This window comes from Leptodactylus fuscus, chromosome 5 (assembly GCF_031893055.1).
Source record: "Leptodactylus fuscus isolate aLepFus1 chromosome 5, aLepFus1.hap2, whole genome shotgun sequence".
Classification (NCBI taxonomy): domain Eukaryota; kingdom Metazoa; phylum Chordata; class Amphibia; order Anura; family Leptodactylidae; genus Leptodactylus; species Leptodactylus fuscus.
This window is the reverse complement of record NC_134269.1, coordinates 161,794,018-161,816,940: the sequence shown is the minus strand read 5'-3', so window position 1 is coordinate 161,816,940 and position 22,923 is coordinate 161,794,018. Positions and strand designations below refer to the sequence as shown.

At 42.1% G+C, this 22,923-nt stretch overlaps 1 protein-coding gene across 4 annotated transcripts in view; it reads left to right on the top strand.

Moving 5' to 3' along the window:
* The window catches only part of RNF44 (ring finger protein 44), a 45,082-nt gene extending 30,484 nt beyond the window's left edge, over window positions 1-14,598 (top strand). For all 4 annotated transcript variants that reach the window (XM_075274686.1, XM_075274684.1, XM_075274685.1 and 1 more), the window contains exons 4-11: window positions 580-744; window positions 3,811-3,978; window positions 6,360-6,521; window positions 6,818-6,933; window positions 7,051-7,138; window positions 7,228-7,349; window positions 9,871-9,970; window positions 11,083-14,598. In XM_075274686.1, coding sequence (XP_075130787.1) covers window positions 580-744; window positions 3,811-3,978; window positions 6,360-6,521; window positions 6,818-6,933; window positions 7,051-7,138; window positions 7,228-7,349; window positions 9,871-9,970; window positions 11,083-11,145 — 984 coding nt within the window. In that variant the 3' untranslated portion in view covers window positions 11,146-14,598. The remainder of the gene's footprint in view (window positions 1-579; window positions 745-3,810; window positions 3,979-6,359; window positions 6,522-6,817; window positions 6,934-7,050; window positions 7,139-7,227; window positions 7,350-9,870; window positions 9,971-11,082) is intronic.
* Window positions 14,599-22,923: the final 8,325 nt, after the last annotated feature.

Genomic DNA, 22,923 nt, shown 5'->3' with positions numbered 1-22,923 from the left:
CTGAAACAAACAGAAATGATAGCCTTTGAACAGTGAGGGCTAGAGAAAAAATGTCAGCTGCTTTGGAATAAGTGTCACACCACATGTAAAAGGATGTAATGAGTTGGTGGAAGGTCCTCTTTATGGTGAACTAGTTTCATTCATGGATTACAGATCAAAAGCAATGTGGCTCCAATCTTTATATTACTGTTGCAGGGGTTGTCCAGGAAATACAGTTTTCCAAGAGGCCAGAGAAAGGCAAAAATAACCCATACTTGTCTGTCCCCAGCTATCCAGCCCCGTGGCAACTCTGGGCTTGTTGCAGCGAAAGTCCTTGTCACACGTGACTGCTGCGATTCCACTGAAACCAGCTCTGGGTCACCAGAGTGCTGGGGACAGTCGAGTTTTTTGTTTTCTTTTCACGTATCTTATCCTTCAAAAAAAAAAAAAAAACTCCCTAATGCCTGGAACACCCTCTTAATGTGTATTGAATGGAAATTTACTAGCCAGGAACATGCAGAAAGAGATTTCTGTTTAGGTTCTATTTAGCTATAGCACAGTTTGGCTAGTAATAGTTTTCATCTGTATTGTTTTCTTTAGGTACACCAGGGACCTGTCCCTCTGTCATATACTGTTACAACAGTAACCCAAGGCTTCCCTTTGCACACTGGGCAGCACATACCAGGGTGCAGTACCCAGCAGTTGCCAGCATGTTCTGTCATGTTCAGCGGTCAACACTACCCCCTCTGCTGCCTTCCTCCTCCGGTAAGTGGCAATAATAAAGGAAAACTTTCACTTCTTGCTAAAAATTGTTCTTTAGGCTGGGGACATCCGAGCTGAATGTGGAAATATTAAAGGGGTTTTCCTACTGATGAAGCTTATCTCCTGTTCCTGTGAAATAAGGGATATGTGTCTGATCACTGGGAGTCAGGGATCATGGGCAATGGGGCTCTAGAAGTCCCCAGTGTGAATAGAACAGTAGTGTTCAGTTTCATAGAAAGAAATGGAGCATCGGTCACATATTTACACAAGATATTTGGAATCCCCTGTTCTCGTGTTCCTGGGTATAGAGGATAAGTATTGTTAAAGGAAAATCCCTTTGATATCACTGACTGCATCAGTTATGATGTTTCTAAACATTTTCAAGAATCTCAAAAGCCCACACAGTTATCAAGACTATTACTGTGTTTGTGTTGGAGGGAATCATAGGGAGGCATTATGAAGAAAAACAGAAATAGGTTTAGGATTAAAGGAACTCTGTCACGAGATTGAACCGTATGAAACCAGCGTCACCTTATTGTAACCCCTTTTCCCCATGAAAATTTGTGCCTCCATTGCAGAGAGATCCATTAATTTCACAATAGGCAAATGAGCAGTCTGGTGCACCAACGGTGGCTCTATTGCTCCAAACTGCTACATCCCACACTGCTCAGGGGCAGGAGACATTCAGTGAAACTGCAAAGGGTGCTGGTACTTAACCCATTTATGCCTAGAGTTCCATTATTGGAACTGAAAAATATATAACCCCATAAATGGGTTAATGGCTCTAGCACTAGAGCTGCAGTCTTGGTATTATTTGCCTGTAGCCAAAATTTCCAAGTTTAAGTAGAGCTGCATATACTTGCGCTTTTAACTTCAGCCAGTGTTGGGGTGAAGAGATTGATATTTAAAATAATTTTTTTCCTCTCTACTGTCCATGTCACTTCCAATGACCCCAGAAGAGGGGGTACCATGATCTCTTGTTCATCTCAAACCCCAATTATCAATCAGAAACATACTTGCCATTTAACTCTTTTGGTGCTGCTGTTAATGCTGACTGCAGCACCTAAGTGAAGAACCTTAAAATTCACCTCTCAAAAGCAAAGTGATAAAAACTGATCAAATGTACCACAAAATGCAAAGTCTTTTAAAGCTACATTGAAACAAATAAATGGGTTTATAAAGTGACAGTCCGTGTGCGTCTTCTGCCTCTCCGCAGCGAAACGTTTTTGGGTTGTTTTTTTTTAACTGGACACAAAGTTGGACATGTGTTAATTATGATGCGCACTGGTCTAGTAAATGAAATGCCTACAGTAATGGAAATTAGAATTCTGTATTCTCTGCGCTAATCTCGGATGACTGCTACATACACATTATATGAATGCTTTTGTGACATGGTTACATATTTTCAAAATATTTTATTAGGATAATATATTGAAAAAGATCTATAGAGCCATACATAAAATATCAGTACATTTAGCTATCTTTTGACTTCTCATTGAGTTGGGACCTCCATATAAATGTCTATGGTTAGAGTGCCACTTTTACTTGTAGACTTACTTTAGGGCAGACGTATGATTGACAGCTTTGTGTCATGGCATACAGCATTTTATTTATTACTAGTATAATCTGAACATAGGCACACAACTAGGAGCTAACAAATTTCTCCCTTAGGAAGAAAACTGCCATAATGGGGCACAGAATGCTCTGTCTCCATGAGAATATTGCTCTGTACTCTCCTATGTTAATAGTAGAGCTCTATGGGTAATAACCAGGTTTGTGGGGTCAGGAAAAATATTACAGGCTCTGGCTTCTAAATAAAATCCACATGTATGTATGTATGCATTAATTTATTTATTTTGACACTATATTATACAGTGATTGGTATTGTATAATTATTTGGATGTATAGTTTGTTACAAGGTTACTCTCTTAGAAATACAGTCACTAGGTTTTTTTAATGAATTAGAGGAACTTTACTACTTCTATCTGACTGTGGCTGAAAGTGTTTGACTCGGTATTTTGTCCCATTGACTACAGCCCTGGTATTAATGTAATCTTCACAGTGTCTGGAGAACACTGGAATGCTTCAAGGGTACTTGTAGTATTATCACCAGCAGATTTAGGAGAAAATGGCCTTTAGTTCCCAGTTTTGTTTTGTTTTGTTTTGTTTTTTTCTTAAAGGGTTTGTTTAGGATATCACATTTTATGATCTATCCTTAGGATAGGCCATAAATATCTTATTGGACTGGGGGCCCAACAGCTAGACCCCACACTGTTCAGACCATAAAATCGACCATAAAAATCGATATCCTAAACAACTTCTTCTAAGGCCAGAGCATGACGTAGCAAAAACCCTGACGCAAAAATTTCTTGTTATACAGCACCGGCAAAGAAGATTGGATTCCATCTACACACTGTGGAAAAATATCCGCAGCAGAAATGTTGCAATTACAAAAAGCATTGCATTTTTGTAAATTGAAGCGAAACAGCCATGATCATTTAACTGGTCAGCCATAGTAGGCAGATGGAGTGTAACAAATAGGGTTACCATCTAACTATAGTAACTGTTGATGAGAACCTTGCACTCCAGTTTGTCCGTAGTAACCATTGTTTATGGCCACCGGAGAACTATACCTAGCCTGCAAAAAGAGTCGTCTTAAAGGGAACCTGTCACCATGGGTAGCATGAAATCCCAACAGGCTTCCTAGTTATAAGCTATGTTTTAAAGCTAGCCAGGCGTGGTGAGAAGTGTCCCCTGGGCTGCCTCCTGTTGGCTTGGTGTGTTTTTGACAAGTGTCTCCCTATGTCAAATTGTACGGGGAGAAGCCGGCAGGAAGCAGCGCTGGGGACTTTATTCTCCGTCCCTGATTTGTTCTTAAACTATGTTCTATATTTGTTCTCTAAGATGGCATGGCTCTCTGTAAGGACGGAGCCTGACAGTATTGCATGCTGTCTAAAGGTTCTGTACAGGCAGGCTCTCTTTTTTTTATTTATTTGTTTTAATTTTATTTAAAGTATTACTACATTTATCATTTTAAGTGTAGTAGACCTTATCTTTTTCTCTTTTAAGCTCATCCCTGGGTGCACCGTGCAGCAGCTTCCTGTCTCGTACCAGCCATTTCCTCCTCTTCTTTCCAGCGATCATTACATCTTGCATCCTCATCCACCGCTGCCACCACACCAGCCACCTCATATGGCCTCTCTTACCCCATTTGTTACAGTGCAACCACAGAGAATGGTAAGTCTTGAGATAAAAGTGTGGCTCATAAAGTATTTTTCATAGTCACCCTGCACATTGAGGTCCCCTGGTAACGTACGTATAATATATAGTCTACCATAGAAGTTTTTATAACAAATACCATCCTAGAATTGTTCAGTCTGTATATGCTGCATGTGTGTTTGTTTTTTTGTTTTGTTTTGTTTTTTCACGATATGTGATGTCTCCAGTGTCTCTATAAATATCGTACAGCATCCTATTATCCTGAGTGAGTCTATCTGTTCAGATGGTTTATACGACTTTTCATTTACAATGTTACATACTTAGAAGCATTTTGACACAACTGAAAGGTGTATATTGTATAGATGTTACTCTATAACTGTAAAGTGGTTGCCCCTGTATGGACAGGATCGGAAATAAGGGTTCAATCCAGTGATCAGAAGAATGGGGGACCAAAGGTTCCTTTAAGGCCTATTTGTGAATATGTGCTTGTGTGAATGGCACTCTATTTGCTCCTATATGACTTCCAAGACTGTAATCTCCGGCAGAGTCCACAGCCCTATAGAAGTGAATTGAACGCCGTTCACACAGGTGCACTGGTGCTCCCGGAGGATTTAGGAGGAGTCACTGTCCCCCGTACTCCTTATCACCGGGGGACTCTGAGATCGGGTGCCTATTGATCAGACACTAATCTCCTGCCCTGTGGATTGGGAAAAAGTGTCCATAACGGGGAAACCCCTTTATTTGACAGTGCAAAAAATATATATCCTCCTTTCAAAAACTCATGGTCTATCATTAAAGGGGTTGTATATGGCTGCATTTTTTGTTGGTGAGGGCTCCCTGCAAGGATCCTTGCAGATCAAATGTTTCTATGCGCACACGGCTTGCAGCTTTGTTTACATGCCAGTCGCTGCTCACTTGCTGTATTGTTGATGGCAAGAGTTATGGGTACCCCATTCATGTCTATGGGACACTGATAACCTGCAGACATTGATCAATTGCCATATCGATAGTGGCAACTATGAAAACTGCATCAAAGCCAGAGCACTAGATACAGATTAGCCATCTGAAACTATTTCTGGGTGCTCAAAGCAGTCTCTATAACTGACTATAGTTTTCAAGTCTTTGAAAAACAAAGAGAAAAAAGTAGAACAAGTAATTTGTTCATTAAAGGGGTTGTGCAAGACTTTGAAAACATGGCTGCTTTCTTCTCAGGAAGTGACTTCATGTCTGTTCATTACATGGCCATGCTGCAGCTCAGTCCTATACGTTTCAATGGGACAGAGCTGTGACATTGGCATGTGACCAACAGACGTGTAACTTACTGAGAAGAAGAAAGCGGCCATGTTTTCTCAGTTCTGCACAACCCCTTTACCTTTTGAGTAGTTACACCTCAGGAGGAAGCAATATCTACAAGTGCACCTCCTCATGGGACCAGTCTAGGACCATCCATTAGCCTTTCAGGTTGGTGTCCGTACTATGAAGCGCCCCACTAAAGAGGGATCTCTCTAATATGGACACTGGGAATGTAAAGTAGATAAGGAATCCCGCCATCTATTCCACATACTGTGGAACCCAGCTTCTTTATTTCTGTGTTTTAGCAGAGGTGCTAAGTGAAGGGCAACCCCTTTTAATATCCAAAATTATTACACATTTCATATAAGCTAGTTACATGGTGCTAGGAATCTACTGTTCCTAATGTAGTCACACTTTTGGTCAAAGTGCACTGTATAGCACTCACCAAGGATACGGTAAGTTACGCCAGTGGTACAAGATTTACTTGTTTCACACTCATCTATGCTTAAAGAGGACCTTTCACCTCCTGGGGCATATGCGGTCTTATAAACCGCTCTGACAGTGAGCTGAATTCAGTACACTATCGGCTTGCACGTTCTGTGCCCCAGGTGAAGAGCTATCGGTGCTAGTACTGTAGCTCTTCATTGTCAGAAGGGCATTTCTGACAGTCAGGAACGTCCCTCCTCACAGTAGAGTCCTTAGCACTGTACTGTGAGAGTGGTGAGGAACTCCCCCTTCAGGAGGGGAATGTTCCTCACTGCTCAGCGTCATCACTGGGCGGTAAGGAACGCCCCCTCTCACAGTACAGCGCAATAGGTGCTACTGTGAGGAAGAGCGTTCCTGACAGACTGACAGAAACGCCCTTCTGACAATGAAGAGCTACGGTAATGGCACTGATAGCACTTCACTGGAGCACAGAACGTGAAAGCTGAATTCAGCGCACTGTCGGATTTCTAGTGGCATATAAAATCTATTGTGCCCCAGGAGGTGAAAGGTCCTCTTTAAAGGGTTTCACCCCCTTTTTAAAACTTGATAATGGTGGCAAATAAAATTATCTGGGATATTTTTGGTGATGTTTTCCTTTTTTTTTTTTAAACATTTTATAGCCACTGCAAAGGATAGACAATGAGTTGGATCTTCGAGGGGACCAACATCACATGGGCAACTTCCCATTCCACCACTCTCACCCTGTGCCTACATTGCCCCATTCAGTGCCCATGCATTACCTCTCCCATGATGCACTGCACCAGGAGCTGTCCTTTCCAGTGGTAAGTTTGCCATAAATATACTGGGTGTACCACTGTATGCTTAGTACGCATACCCCCATCCCCTTCGCTGTCCGGTCTACCCAATAGTAGAAATATGTTTGGAGATTTTCCTTCCCATGAACAGTGTGTTGTAGGGCCTTGTTGTTAAGAGCTCTATGCCTGTCTGTCACTGTGTAACACTGGATTTACACCACTCATACAGAAATTTGGAAAAAGAAAGTGTCCTCCTATGATTAAAGTAGATTAAGTATTAATGAAATGCATGATTCTGAGGTTCTTTTCTATATTCTCTGTAGCCATACGCTCATCTGATGCCACGGCGACTAAATACCCAACGGTATCGCCTGCAGCAACCACTGCCTCCTCCTGCACTGCCTCCTTCATATTATCCTAGTTTTCTGCCCTACTTCCTGTAAGTATCCCTTACTACATATGACATATTTTGTAACCACAGTATGTCATGATTTTTAGAATTCTAGCTGTACTTATTGCAGTCAGTTTTTAGTGTTTATACATGATCTTCTTGCAGCTCCATGCTTCCTGTATCCCCCACCTCTGTGGGCCCAGCTATTAGCCTGGATTTGGATGTGGATGATGTGGAAATGGAGAACTATGAGGTTAGTCTTGGCCAATACACCATTTCATAGTGTAGCTCTCACCTTTTCTGCCTGTAATGTTTGACAGTCTATGTTCTTCTCTCTTTTAGGCACTGCTTAACTTAGCTGAACGTTTAGGAGAAGCAAAGCCGCGTGGACTCACCAAAGCCAACATAGAGCAGCTTCCATCTTATCGCTTCAACCTTGAAAGCCACCAATCTGAGCAAACCCTGTGAGTAATTTTGCATTATTTGTGCCAGACTAGGACTACAAAGCAAAATGTTGCCGACTTCCAAGCCTCAGTCAAGCCACATGAGCAAAACAATTGTGCAATACTGTATAATATTTTTCAGCAATATAATGTGAACATGGTGATAGGACAACCCCTTTAAACAATGCTCACTTTTGCCCCAGTGACTATCTCAAGGATCCCATCTATACTGGTAGTTTATGTAAATTGAAGCCTTTTTCTAAATATATTGCTTTAGAAATTCTGTTTTATTTGCCTCGTATGTGAATTTATTCCTTCCATTGTTTACACTGCGTTGCTATAACCATGGACCTACAGGACAAGTGATGTCACTTACTCAGTGCCAGCAGGACAATCAGTTCAGATAATTGCACTTTGCTGATAAAGCCTGGTCTGTTATAAACACACAGATAACAAGGAGTCCATTCTGTACAAGAATCTGCAGATTATCTGACCTGTAGAAGTTTTGTATTTCCCGTTCAGCAGGAGGGAGAGAAATACAGGAAGTGAGAAGCAGACGCTGCATACTGCCTGGCTTCTTTAGGAAAGGTCATCAATATGTGATTGTGGGAGTCTGCCAACCAGGACCTTTAACATTCAGCTGTTTGCAGTGCTCAGGAGCAACATGGCATCTTCCTTATGCCGATTTTGTCACATGGTACAACAGCATCTCAATACCATTTAAGGCTCAGGCCCCATATTGTGGAAAAGCAGATTTGTTGCAGATTTTTTTAGTTTTTTTTTATGTTGTTTGGTTTTTTTTGAGCCAAAGCCAGGAACAGATTGAACAGAAGGTAGAAGTATAAGAACTTACTATAGCTTTCCCATTCCTTTTGTAGCCATCCTTTGACTCAAAAAAAAACAGCAACAAAATCTGCAACAAAAAAAAGGTTGCATTTCCGCAACATTGGGGCCTTAGCCTAAAGAAAACTTTTCATCAGCTTCAAAAAATTCAAGATCTTAGCTCCTTTTAGTAGGTGACACACTACTAATTCCAGCACAGATAGAATTTTCTCTCTAGCGTCCACAATTCATGAGCAACAAGCTCAGTTGATTTTGGTGCCTGATGTGCTGTTTGTACTCTGTAATGTCAAAGGCGTTGGTTTCAGTAAGCATTATGTAATGCGTATTTCCCCTGGCGTGTCCTTTCAAGGGAATTGAACATATGTTGCCTGGTGTCTCCACAGATTGCTGCAGGTCCTGTGATCAGCTGTAGTTAGTTTATTATCTGGCAATATAGGATTCTCCAACCCATTTAAGTACAGATCTGTTTGATTTCTATAAAAGATAGGACTGGATACTAGGCCTTTTACGTTTAACCTCTGCTGCGGGGAAAATATTTTAAGGGAGAAAACCCAATGTTAGTAACGTGTTATAAGGTTAAAGAGGGATCAGTGCTGTTGGTCTAAGCTGATCAGCTATTCTGTAACTGTGACAGTGGGCATCCTTTACATCTATAAGAATAAAAGCATCACTGTGCTCATAAATGAGGCTTCTTTATAGTAAGACTATAGTACTTCCCCACAATGTTGTGATGGTTGGTAACTTCTATAAGTTCAAGAGCGGAATGGCTTCTTTTCTTTTGAAAGTAAAAATTTCACAAGTTGTGGGAACTAGTATTTTTGGGTTGACAGATTTCAAGTTGGACCTTTTGTTGATTTGCTTAACCTGTTCCAGACCACCCATAGACCATATACATCCAGGTGCTCCACTCTTAACCCTTCAAGGACATACCCATACGTCTTTGCAGTGTTAAAGAGGACCTTTCATGTCCTCAGGCATATGCGGTTTTATATACCGCTAGAAAGCTGACAGTGCGCTGAATTCAGCGCACTGTCAGATTTCCTGTTAATGTGCCCCGGGGCTGGAGATATCAGTGCCTATACTGATCTCTGACCACTTGCTTAATTGCGTTTCTGACAGTCTATCTGGGCTGTGCGGAACGCCCCTCCTGACAGTACTCGTCCATAGCCCTGTACTGTCAGAGGGGGGCATTCCTTACTACCCAGCGTTGACGTTAAGCTGTGAAAAATGCCCCCACAGTACTAGTCCATGGTTGAGTACAGTTGGGTGGGGGTTCCTCACAGCTTGGTGTCATCGCTGGGTGGTAAGGAACGCGCCCTCTGACAGTACAATCCTCACAACCCAGCTAGACTGTCAGGAACGCCCTTCTGACGTTGGGCAGAGATCCGTGCCATTGTAACTGCTCAGATACCTCCATATGCAGTACTACTTGCTTTCCCACCCCCCTGTGGCTCCCATTCTGACACATAAGTGGTCCTTGCTGGGGTTTACTTATTGGTCCCCCTTTACACACAGCCGTTTGGGATGGCTCACCTCTCTGACTAGTGATTAGCTGAGCCCATTGTAAAACTTTGGTCATGCAGTCTGTTGTCTCGCTTTCTAAATATTTTACCCCCAAACAAATAGAATTATCTACTGCTATGGACTTGCTATATTATTTTAAAAAGAACTTTAAGAACGTTTCTCTTTGTCTTTCCAGGTGTGTGGTGTGTTTTAGTGACTTTGAAAGTCGGCAGCTCCTCAGAGTGTTACCCTGTAACCATGAGTTCCACGCAAAATGTGTTGATAAATGGCTCAAGGTAGGTTTCATAGCCACCTTCTTCTGTGTAGGATTGCTTTCACACACCGCTTTTTGTTCTTTTTAAAAAGACAGTTTGTGTCCATTTTCAATGTGGTATTTTGAGCCAAGACCAAAAGGGGATTGATAAGATATTGGAAATATAATTGGAAATTGGAATCTACAAATCTAATAAATTTAAATCCGAAACCAGTGGAGATAAAAGTCCTCCGTGCAGGACTCTTTCCTATGCCGATTGGTCTCCAGCACAGATGTGAATGTAGCCAGTCTCCACATCTCCATAATCTCTGTGGAAATAGAGCAACTGTATAATAAAAGTTAATTAGATTTATTTATAGCTCCCCAGGCCTGGTTTTCCTTTATTAAATAACATGTTAACTGTATTTAACTAGTACAAAAAAATAAATATAAAATATATATTTTCTTTACAGTTGGTTCCCCAATGTGATTTATCAATAATTTATGTATATTTTTTTTAGGCCCCCTTCCACCTTGGTATCCTATCGCATTCCCAGAATTGTTTTATTGGGTGCTGATATAGGGAGCAACCTCCCTTTATCAAATACCTTAGATGCCTTATTTGTCATTGACAGCAGCATGCATAGAGTTAAACTGCTAGGATATCAGTCCTCTCTGATCTAGGCAATTTCAGCAGGAATATGTAATATATGTGAACATTATATGAGCAGGCAGCGCCGCACCTCCCATGAGGCGACCTGAAGTGACCACTTCAGGCGGCGCTATGCCAGGGCCCCGGGGAGGGCAGCATTTTTGCTGACCTAAGCCAGTCCAGGACTGGCTTAGGGTCACCGTCACTGAGCGGTGGATTGGGGAGGCCGCTGGAGCAGCGCTGCTCCAGCGACCGCCCCTCACGCTCAGGCAGAGAGCAGGTCCTCTCCCTGCCTGCTAAAGACACTCGCTCCGCTCGGCCCCGCCCCCTCCGCACGGCCCCCTCTTCGGGGGGGGGGGGGGGGGTCGGCTTTCTGACGTCCGCCTCAGGCGGCAGAAACCCATGGTTCACCCCTGTGAGCAGCAGGTGATAAGTTTGCAAAATTCAGATGTTTTACTGAACCTGTACTGACTGCAGTAATGACCATGTGTTTTCTGTTTCAGTCCAACCGCACATGTCCCATCTGCCGGGCTGATGCCTCTGAGGTTCACAGAGATGGGGATTGAGGACAGGAATTTGCCCTCTTGCCTCCTGCCGGTGCACAAACCCAGAGGGATCAACACAAAATAAACCAGCCTCCTTGCCTGACTCGGATGCTTCAGCTTCCCCCTCCACCTGCACTTGTCCTTACGGCTAGGACACAGCAGCTTTGAATCTGGAGGTGGTGTCAAGAGTCACACATTCCACTGTCTCCATCCTAGTACCTCTACACCCCAATACTTCCCAACAGTGCCCCATCATTATGTATTGCAGTTGTGGGCATTGGGAGGGATTTGAGGTGGGTGTGAGATAAATTGGGTTGCAAATAAGAGAAACTTTCTCTTTCCTCTGAGAGTAGCTGAGGCTAACAGGAAAAAGACTCGGTCATTATGACCAGTGCTAGCCCCCAAAGGGGACCTTGAGGCATTACCAGGGGCTCCCTGTTTGCAAAAATTTACTTCTGTCAGTCCCTTAGTTGAGGGAAGTGTCACGGCTGCTTATTTAAATATGTTTGCACTGATGCCCTAGCGGGCACTTTTATTTTCTTTTAATTCATTGGACCAGATTTTATGCTTCTTTTCTGTCTTTTGCTGCCACAGACTTTTCTGAGGTTGATAGTCAATGTCTATTTGCCATTACCTATTGCTCTTTTGTTACCTTGCCTTTAATCTTGTCTCCAAATTTCCTCCACCTTCTCTCTGTCTAGCCATCAATTTCAGTCCATCTGAAAGCTGTGTGCTGTGAAATGTATTGGAAGGCCTTTAGCATCAGATGTGATTTTCTTCTCGACCTAGAAAAATCCTAGCTTTTGCTCCCTGGAGGCCTATAGGGGACAACTATGTGTTTATCACCAGCTTTTCTTTCCCATGTGCTACTTTACATGGCGTTGAAGCTTCAGTTGCTGGAATCTTTTTACTTCTTCTAGCTTTTTCTTTCTTTCTTACACTGGCAACCTGTTGAGCATATGTGTTACGTGGACCAGTCTGGAGGTTCCCTCCCGTTTCTTCTGGTAGCAGAAGCCCTGGTAATGCCTCCTCAAATGTATTTTGTTAGGCAACAGGTCACACAATTGCAGGCTGGTGTGTGATGACAGGGTACACTCTGTTGCACGCCAAGCTGTGTTTTAGTGAGTGTGTTGCACTTGGCACCCGCATTTCCCCCACCCCGGTCTCTGTGTTGACAGTAACGCAGAGGTACATGGGCGAGCGGCTGCCTTATTTACTGATTTGTATCTGTTTTAGTTCAAGTTTGCATGATAGAACAGCAATGAATTCAACACAAGAGCCAGCCAACCATTTCTGATCTGTGTGCGCGTTTCAACGGTCAGGCAGAAAGAGTCTGTCTTAATGTTTCACAATATGCATGTCTGAGCAGCTTGGAATATGGTATCTGCTAACCCTTGGCCGTCTGTGGAGTGACGTGAAGGGGGGGTGGGGGGGGACTGGGACAAGCATTATATAGGGGTATGTATCATGCTGAGCTGATTCCTGCTGTGCACTTGTTCGCAAGCAGAAGGCACCTGAACTGTTTGTTGGGATATGAATGTCTCGTTGCCTGTAAAGGTCACACTCGGGCAGGGATTATTGTGTGCGATGGGGTGTTCCTAGACCAAAAGTCAATTAGTTCCTTCTACTGGCCCTCTAGTATATGACATCGTAAAACCGTGTGGAAATATAATACTATGTTAATGGCTAATTCTACATACAACTGGTTTCATTCTGTTAGTGTGATCCACATCACGTCTATAAAGAGAGAAACTCTTGCAAATCGCCACCGCTGTAACCTGTAGTAAATCGGGGTTGTAATTCTAGGCTGTCGAATCAATAACCTTTAATACAGTGTTCTATTATCTGTCTGTGGAGTGGTGGCTTTGCAGTCCTCTTTATTTTGGGGCTAGTAACCAGTGGTTTTTGTCTTTTTCTTTCTCTCCTTCACAAGTACTTCAGTAGTACTACTATTATCCCCCACTTTCCGTGGGCATAGTGACATGACCCCTTTTTGGCCACTGTTTGGCTGTAGATGTCTTCCTCTCCACTGACCACTTCACTGTTCTCACTGTTGACAATTCTGGAAATAAATTGCAGCTGGTTGCATATATATATATATATATATATATTTTGTGTGTGTTTCTATATACACATGTATAATGAATTTATGTATCGGAAGAGGTAAATGAATTCAACGGCTGGCACGTTACGTGCAAAGCATCGATCTCCCATCCGTTGTGCTCGTCCTTTTACAGGTAACTCCTAAATTTCCTGGTTTGCCACATGATACCGACTTTCCGGGGCGGTGGCCACTTCTTGCCTTAATAACGGCAGCACATGAGGTTTCAAGCCATATGCTGGCAGTGAGAACAGTGGAGAACTCAACTGTTCATATGCTGGAGCGTGATTGTATCTGTTATTTTCTTTCCTCCCCCCTCACAATAGATAATACCCTTGTTTTGTAAAACTGCCACAGTGGGGCTAGTGGAAGAAGGTAGCAGTGATTCTAGCAGAGAACTGGACTGAGCACTTGTTTTACAGCACACAAGTTACCAAAGGTCTTACTGTATATATATTAACACTTCAGACTTCTCAGCCAACTCACACCAGACAATAGCAGTATCTGCTGCCTATCTCTGAGAAACCCTTACCTACTGGAGAGGTGCGGATGACGTCCTCTCCAGCCGCATAGGGATTGTCCCTTCATCCACCCTCGGCTCCACTGTATAGCATACATACGGTTCTTCCACTAATCTCAGTAGGAACCCCACAATTATAGTTCAAGTGCTGTAAAGCTCTAGGTAAGCACTTAGCACTTCATTATCAGTCTGCTTAAGTAATACCCATTGATTTAGGATGTCTGTGATTGCTGCATAGATGCCACTTTTTTAATCTCTATCTCTATATATATCTATATATGTTCTTTTAAACACCCCTATGGTGGGATATAGTGGATTGTTTACTGTATCATCCTAACCTCCTGGACCCCATACTCACACTGGGCTTTGATTGATCTCAACTTTTCCCTCCCACTAACATTCCTGCCCCCAGAGATGTGGCTTCCCTTACTCAGGGTCCCGGAGGTGTCTTCTGTGTTAGATTTGTATATCTATATGTGTGCGTATACATATAGATATATCTCTATATATAAACTTTTTATTTTTGGCTTTTGGTACTTGCACATTTACTGGTTACCTCATTTCCCATGTATGTATTTGAAAAAAATGCTAATATATAGAAATGGTTCTTGAAGCTATCAAAGTGTGTTTCTTTTCCTCCGTTCCATTGGAATAATATTGGTTTGTAGCATTTAACATTACCTAGTAATATTGTATTATATATATATGTGTATACTGATTGAAATTTTTAACAGATTTGTACTTTTTTTAAAATGAAAGTTGCTAGTTTTGCTTGACCTGGTAGTGCAATCATTTATTTTTTTTAATGTTGTGGCTGAATTGAGAGGGTTCACTAATAAATGTACAAGGACAATACTGGTGTCTATTGGTCTGTTCTTTATACTTCACACAGCCTCTCGTGATACAAGTCACTGGGAAGACCTCTTTCTCTTTTCTACCTCTGAACCTGTTGTGGGAAGACTGTTGAAGATCCAGAAATATTTTGTGTAGTCCTTTCTCGCTTCAAGTTGGCCAAGATTGGGTCTTGGCATATATATATATATATATATATATATATATATATATATATATATATATATATATATATATATATATATATATACACACACTCACCGGCCACTTTATTAGGTACACCATGCTAGTAACGGGTTGGACCCCCTTTTGCCTTCAGAACTGCCTCAATTCTTCGTGGCATAGATTCAACAAGGTGCTGGAAGCATTCCTCAGAGATTTTGGTCCATATTGACATGATGGCATCACACAGTTGCCGCAGATTTGTCGGCTGCACATCCATGATGTGAATCTCCCGTTCCACCACATCCCAAAGATGCTCCTCTATTGGATTGAGATCTGGTGACTGTGGAGGCCATTGGAGTACAGTGAACTCATTGTCATGTTCAAGAAACCAGTCTGAGATGATTCCAGCTTTATGACATGGCGCATTATCCTGCTGAAAGTGGCCATCAGATGTTGGGTACATTGTGGTCATAAAGGGATGGACATGGTCAGCAACAATACTCAGGTAGGCTTTGGCGTTGCAACGATGCTCAATTGGTACCAAGGGGCCCAAAGAGTGCCAAAAAAAATATTCCCCACACCATGACACCACCACCACCAGCCTGAACCGTTGATACAAGGCAGGATGGATCCATGCTTTCATGTTGTTGACGCCAAATTCTAACCCTACCATCCGAATGTCGCAGCAGAAATCGAGACTCATCAGACCAGGCAACGTTTTTCCAATCTTCAATTGTCCAATTTCGATGAGCTTGTGCAAATTGTAGCCTCAGTTTCCTGTTCTTAGCTGAAAGGAGTGGCACCCGGTGTGGTCTTCTGCTGCTGTAGCCCATCTGCCTCAAAGTTTGACGTACTGTGCGTTCAGAGATGCTCTTCTGGCTACCTTGGTTGTAACGGGTGGCTATTTGAGTCACTGTTGCCTTTCTATCAGCTCGAACCAGTCTGGCCATTCTCCTCTGACCTCTGGCATCAACAACGCATTTCCGCTCACAGAACTGCCGCTCACTGGATGTTTTTTCTTTTTCGGACCATTCTCTGTAAACCCTAGAGATGGTTGTGCGTGAAAATCCCAGTAGATCAGCAGTTTCTGAAATACTCAGACCAGCCCTTCTGGCACCAACAACCATGCCACGTTCAAAGGCACTCAAATAACCTTTCTTCCCCATGAGATTGTCTTGACCATGTCTACATGCCTAAATGCACTGAGTTGCCGCCATGTGATTGGCTGATTAGAAATTAAGTGTTAACGAGCAGTTGGACAGGTGTACGTAATAAAGTGGCCGGTGAGTGTATATATAATATTATAGAAAGACAACCCCACAATGGTCACAGGAATAACTTGAATCTGACAAAAAGTAATAATAATTAAAAACTCTATGAAAATGAACAAATGAAAGTCAGACATTGCTTTTTGCTTCAACATAAGTTTTTAGTTTTTGTTTTTTGTTTTTTAAAAAAACTCTTGAAACAGGCCTGGACAGAAATGATGGCTCCCGTAACTTACTATTTTGCTGCACTACCTCTTGAGGCAATCGCTGTAATCAATCGATTCCTGTCACTGTCAATGAGACTTCTGTACCTCTCAGCAGGTATTTTGGCCCACTTTCATGAGCAAACTGCTCCAGTTGTCTCGGGTTTAAAGGGGGCCTTTTCCAGACGGCATGTTTTAGCTCCTTCCAAAGATGCTCAATAGGATTTAGGTCAGGGCTCATAGAAGGCCACTTCAGAATAGTCCAATGTTTTCCTCTTAGCCATTCTTGGGTGTTTTTAGCTGTGTGTTTTGGGTCATTATCCTGTTGCAAGACCCATGACCTGCGACTGAGACCAAGCTTTCTGACACTGGGCAGCGCATTTCTCTCCAGAATTTCTTGATAGCCTAGAGCAGGGATAGGGAACCTTCGGCTTTCCAGCTGCTGTGAAACTCCCATCATGCTCCTTTCACTTCCATGGGTGTTCCAAGAACAGCAGAGCAAGTATGCATGCTGGGAGTTGCAGTCTTGCAACAGCTGGAGAGCCGTACGTTCCCTACCCCTGGTCTAGAGATTTCATTGTACCCCGCACAGATTCAAGACACCCTGTGTTAGATGCAGCAAAGCAGCCCCAGAACATAACAGAGCCTCCTCCATGTTTCACAGGGACAGTGTTCTTTTCAACATATGCTTCATTTTTCCATCTGTGAACATAGAGCTGATGTGCCTTGCTAAAAAGTTAGATTTTTGTCTCGTCTGTCCATAGGACATTCTCCCAGAAGCTTTGTAGCTTGTCAACATGTAGTTTTATAAATACCAGTTTGCCAGATTCAAATTATTTTTTGTGACCATTGTGGGTTTTCTTTCATTAAATGAGGGGTACCAACAATTTTGTCCGTGTGTGTATTTAATGTATATATTTATCTCCATAGACAGCCAGGTACAGCCTTGCACATAGAGGCTTTTTTTTTTTTTTTTTTTTTTTAAAGGCTTTAATTTGCTTTATTTTTGTTCCTCTGCCTACCATCAAAGGAAGTTAGCATATCCCTGTCTGCATAGGGGGGACCAGCCGCAGTAGTAATGTATAGAATCTCCCATAAAATAGTGGGGGGGGGGAGCTTTGAAAAAATTAAATAAAAGTTGTAAATCACTTCTTTCCCTAGAATACATATAAACATAGAAAATGACTCACTGGAATGTGCAAGCCTGTCTTCCCTGATTTAATTAGGAAGACAGAATCTCAGTGATATGGCCCAATAAACACTGCTCCCTTTAACATCATGCTTGACCTTCCAAGAGGCCTTTGTTTTACAGTGCTACTGGGATTATTACCAGGTATAGTGTCTCAACCGAGGACGGCCATTTCGATGTTGTTGCATCTCGTCAGCTCGATGTAGAGAAGACTATAACCTGGTAGAGGTTTTCATTGCAAAACAAAGGCCTCTTGGAAGGTCGGGCATGATGTTAAAGGGAGCAGCCTTTATTGGGCTATTTTCACTGAGATTGTCTTCCTAATTAAATCAGGGAAGACAGGCTTGCACATTCCAGTGAGCGCCCTCTATTGTTTTGCATTGTTTTTGCACTAAGTCTCCACACACCTATATGGTGGTCTCTCCCCAAGGAGTGACGATACCCCCCCCCCCCCCTTACCCTGGTAAATTTTGGTCAATATGTTTTGTGTTTTAATAATGGAAAATAAGAAATGTTAAACTTTGAAATGACCTGCCTTTCATATAGTCATACTATCCAATTTACTTCATAAAATAATTTACCATCTCTCTGCTTTATATTGGCATCAAATTTTATAAACTCCCCCCCCCCCCCCTCGTTTAAAAAAAAACAAAAAAAAAAACATAGAAAGGCCTTTGTAATAGAAACATAACACTGGTGAAATGAACACCTGAATTTCAAGCACTAGTAGGGAAGGGAGGTGTCCCCCAAAACAAACAATTAACATTTAACTTTTATTGGGCTCTTTAAAAACGACCATACTGAAGTACTGGAGGCTTCCATCTGGCCTCTAGGAACTGCAGTTTTTACCGCATCTAATCCACATAGGGTAGATCTTTGTTCCTGATGAGCCTCTAGAACAGGGGTTGGCAACCTGTGGCACGCGTGGCCTATTTTGCTGGCACGGCAGCCTACACTGTACCTTCGTGTATTAAATGAAGACTGAGCATCCATTCAGTTCTCTGCTAGAGCTGAGGTAAAGGACACTCCCCTTTCTCTGGCTGCCCTCTCTGCCCACCAATGAGATCCTCAGGTGAAGGGCCTACTGGTAATTGTTATTTTAATTTGTAATTATCAATAATACTACACTCAGAGCGCTCGGTGTCTCTCCCTTTTTGTTTTTTAATGAGAGGGGGTAAGGAAAGCCCAGGAGGCGGAGCTCTCACTGTACAGCACAAGGATGCTGCCTGGACCCTGCTGTTACACGTGTGGAGCTCCTGCCGTCTGCATCCCTGCAAAGTAAAGGAGGAGAGCTCCGTTGAGGAAAGTGAAACAACATCAGGAGTTGTTATGGCTATTAATGTCAGGCATTTGGGGTTATTAATTTCGTTTTAGTAACTCCATGTGACTCATTAATTGGAATTAACCCCATCATGTCCCTCATATTAACCCCTGTGTGGGTCACATAAGGGTTACTAACATGTGAGACATATGGGGGTACTAATAAAGGAAGATATTTAATTATTACCTCCATATATCTCACATACCAGCAGTGTTTGGGAGTATTTAAAATACAAGTAATTAAAATACTTGTCAGGTATTTGTATTTTGTAATTAAAATACTTTTAGAAAGTAATTTTTACTGTCTAAATTCAAAACAAATGGAATTTAAATAACCCGCCTCACCGCACTAAAAAACAAAAACAGACACCACAGTCACGTCATCACTCTCGTATCTCGTGCGAGGTGCGACGAGAGGAGGGAAAATTCCAGCGCGTTCCAGCAACGCAAGTCCGCCTTGTAATGAAGCATGATTTATTTTTAGTTTTTAATCATCCCGATCGCATAATCCATTCCGTAAAATTAATTAAAAAATGAGGAAAATCATAATACCAGTGAAGGGAAAGCAACCGACAATGATTCAGATCTCGAAGATCCTCATCTCCCTGCAATTTTGGACAGAACTTTTTCAAAATTAACAAGACTAAATCCGAGGCGGCAGGGGCAGGACAAAAAGTGTCTGCTTACTTCAAGGCCTGTCCAAAAAAGTTAAAGGGGTTGTCCCATCACAAGGATCCTATCTATACTGCTAGTTTATGTGGATTTAAGACTTTTCCTAAATGCATTGCTTTATCAAAACTGCTTTGTTTGGCCGCTATCTTAATTTATTCACTTCACTGTTTACACTCCGTTTCTATGGCCCTTGGGATTATCTGCTCATTTGTCAAGTGATGTAACTGCCTGCTCTCAGGGGGGAGGGAGGGGCTGGGAGCAGCTCTGAGCTGTTTGTGTCTTTTAAGTATTTTTGAGCTCTTATCAGTCGGTTTAATTGAATTTGGCTGATAAGGGCTGAGATAGGGAGTCCATTACCTCTGTATGTAATGCAAACTGACTCAAATCCAGCTCTGCTACATCAGCTTCACACTGTGGTAATTCTTTTACAACCAATCCCGTGCAAGTGAAACCCCGCCCACCTATGTGCTGAGAGAAGCAGGAAGTGAAGAGAGGACAACAGCCTGCAGGTTAGTGAACAAGCGTCATGGGAATACCCCTTTAATCACCGGTCAAATAAACTCAACGTCCTTAAGCACTCTTGGGTAAGTTATTTAATTACATCATGGTTTGATTTTTATTTTACAGTCCCCAACCCCGAAGCAAATTTTTAAAACTGGACGTACGGTTTAGGGGTGCGTGAGTTGAAAGTGATACCACACTATTAAAAATTAAAATAAAAAGCCAATTTCAAATTAAAAATTAAATATAATTATATCAAATATATAAAACAAAATTAATATCCATTGTTAAAACAAGTAAAATACGTTCAAAGAATTTTCTCACGTGTCCCGAGATTCACGAGTATTGACAAGAGTCTCGCTCACGCTGTGTTAACTTGTTAATTTATTAATGATAAAAACAAACAATTTCTAAGTTTTTTTTAACATGTTACCGTATATACTCGAGTATAAGCCGAATTTTTCAGCCCAGTTTTTGTGCTGAAAAAGCCCCCCTCGGCTTATACTCGAGTCAGCAAAAAAAAAAAAAAAATTATTTTTTTTTTTTTTTAGCAGGGAGGGTCTATGACCAGCCACAATATTAATGTATAGAATCTCCCATAAAATATTGCAAAGGAAAAAAAAAAAGATTTTAAAAACATAAAAGTTCTAAAACACTCCTTTTCCTAGAATACATACAAAAGTAGAAAATGACTGTGAAACACATACACATTAGGTATCCCTGTGTCTGAAAGTGCCCGGTCTACTGAATATAGGGTATCTGCAGTGCTCCTGTTCTGTCGGGAAGGGGTTAATAGAAGCACTGCAGATACCCTATATTCAGCCAGACTGAATTCCAAGGGGGGGGGGGGGGAGAAAAAACCCAGTCCTCAAGCTCAGGGAAGGGGCAGACAGACAACCAAAACACCCCCTCCCCTTTCCCAGCAACTACTGCACCCAAAAACTCTGACCATTTTAATTTTTGAAATTTTCCAGTAGCTGCTGCATTTCCCCCCCCCCCCCCCAGGCTTATACTCGAGTCAATAAGTTTTCCCAGTTTTTTGTGGTAAAATTAGGGGGGTCGGCTTATATTCGGGTCGGCTTATACTCGAGTATATACGGTATATGTTGTTTTTTTAAAAAAAAAGTATCCAATCGGGAATATATTACTGTATGATTATGTCATGAAATACAGTAAATTAGCTTTTTTTTTTAGCCTATGTTCAATTGTTCATTTTTTTTGTTTTTATTACATTTTTTGTTTACATTTTTCAAGTATTTTAGTATTTTTAAAATACTTTTGAAGTAGTATTTAGTATTTCTATTTAAAATACTTCGGCATGAAAGTATTTAGTATTTGTATTTAAAAACTTTCCCAAAGTATTTTCCTGAACACTGCATATCAGGTCCTATATCTGTCCTATACACAGCGCCGCACCTCCCATGAGGCGACCTGAAGCGACCGCTTCAGGCGGCGCTATGCCAGGGCCCCGGGGAGGGTGGCATTTTTGCTGACCTAAGCCAGTCCAGGACAAGCTGTCCTGGACTGGCTTAGCATCACCGAGCGGTGGATTGGGGAGGCCGCTGGAGCAGCGCTGCTCCAGCGGCCTCCCCTCACGCTCAGGCAGAGAGCAGGTCCTCTCCATGCCTGCTCTCTGCCTGCTAGCGCCGCTTTCTGTCGTCCGCCTCGGGCGGCGAAAAAGGCAGGTTCACGCCTGCCTATATATAACCTATATCTGTCTGCAATTGCAGCTCTGTCGGTTCATTTTTAATGTACAGGTCAGTGAAAACCACATCCGTACCGTTTGTGTGCAGGAGGCTGAGGCCCCACATTGCGGAAACGCAGTGTTTTTGTTGCAGATTGTGCTGTAGGTTTTTTTTTTCTAAAGCTAAGAATAGCTACAAAAGTAATATATTGGAAGCTTCTTATACTTCTTCCTTCTGCTCAATTCAATCCTGACTTGGCTCTAAAAAACAGTAAAATCTGCAAGAAAAAAAGCTGCATTCCTACAATATGGGGCCCAACCTTAGACTGAGGCCGCATGTTACAGAAACACAGTTTTGTTTTGTTTTTTCTACTGCAGATTTTGCTGTGGTTTTTTGAGCCTAAGACAGAAGTGGATTGAGCAGAGAATAGAAGCACAAGAGATTCCTATATATGTTATATATACAGTGGGGCAAAAAAGTATTTAGTCAGTCACCAATAGTGCAAGTTCCACCACTTAAAAAGATGAGAGGCGTCTGTAATTTACATCATAGGTAGACCTCAACTATGAGAGACAAAATGAGAAAACAAATCCAGAAAATCACATTGTCTGATTTTGTAAGAATTTATTTGCAAATTATGATGGAAAATAAGTATTTGGTCAGTAACAAAATTTCATCTCAATATTTTGTTATATATCCTTTGTTGGCAATGACAGAGGTCAAACGTTTTCTGTAAGTCTTCACAAGGTTGGCACACACTGTTGTTGGCATGTTGGCCCATTCCTCCATGCAGATCTCCTCTAAAGCAGTGATGTTTTGGGGCTGTCGCTTGGCAACACGGACTTTCAACTCCCTCCAAAGGTTTTCTATAGGGTTGAGATCTGGAGACTGGCTAGGCCACTCCAGGACCTTGAAATGCTTCTTACAAAGCCACTCCTTCGTTGCCCTGGTGGTGTGTTTTGGATCATTGTCATGTTGAAAGACCCAGCCACGTTTAATCTTCAATGCCGTTGCTGATGGAAGGAGGTTTGCACTCAAAATCTCACGATACATGGCCCCATTCATTCTTTCATGTACCCGGATCAGTCGTCCTGGCCCCTTTGCAGAGAAACAGCCCCAAAGAATGATGTTTCCACCCCCATGCTTTACAGTAGGTATGGTGTTTGATGGATGCAACTCAGTATTCTTTTTCCTCCAAACACGAAAAGTTGTGTTTCTACCAAACAGTTCCAGTTTGGTTTCATCAGACCATAGGACATTCTCCCAATACTCTTCTGGATCATCCAAATGCTCTCTAGCAAACTTCAGACGGGCCCGGACATG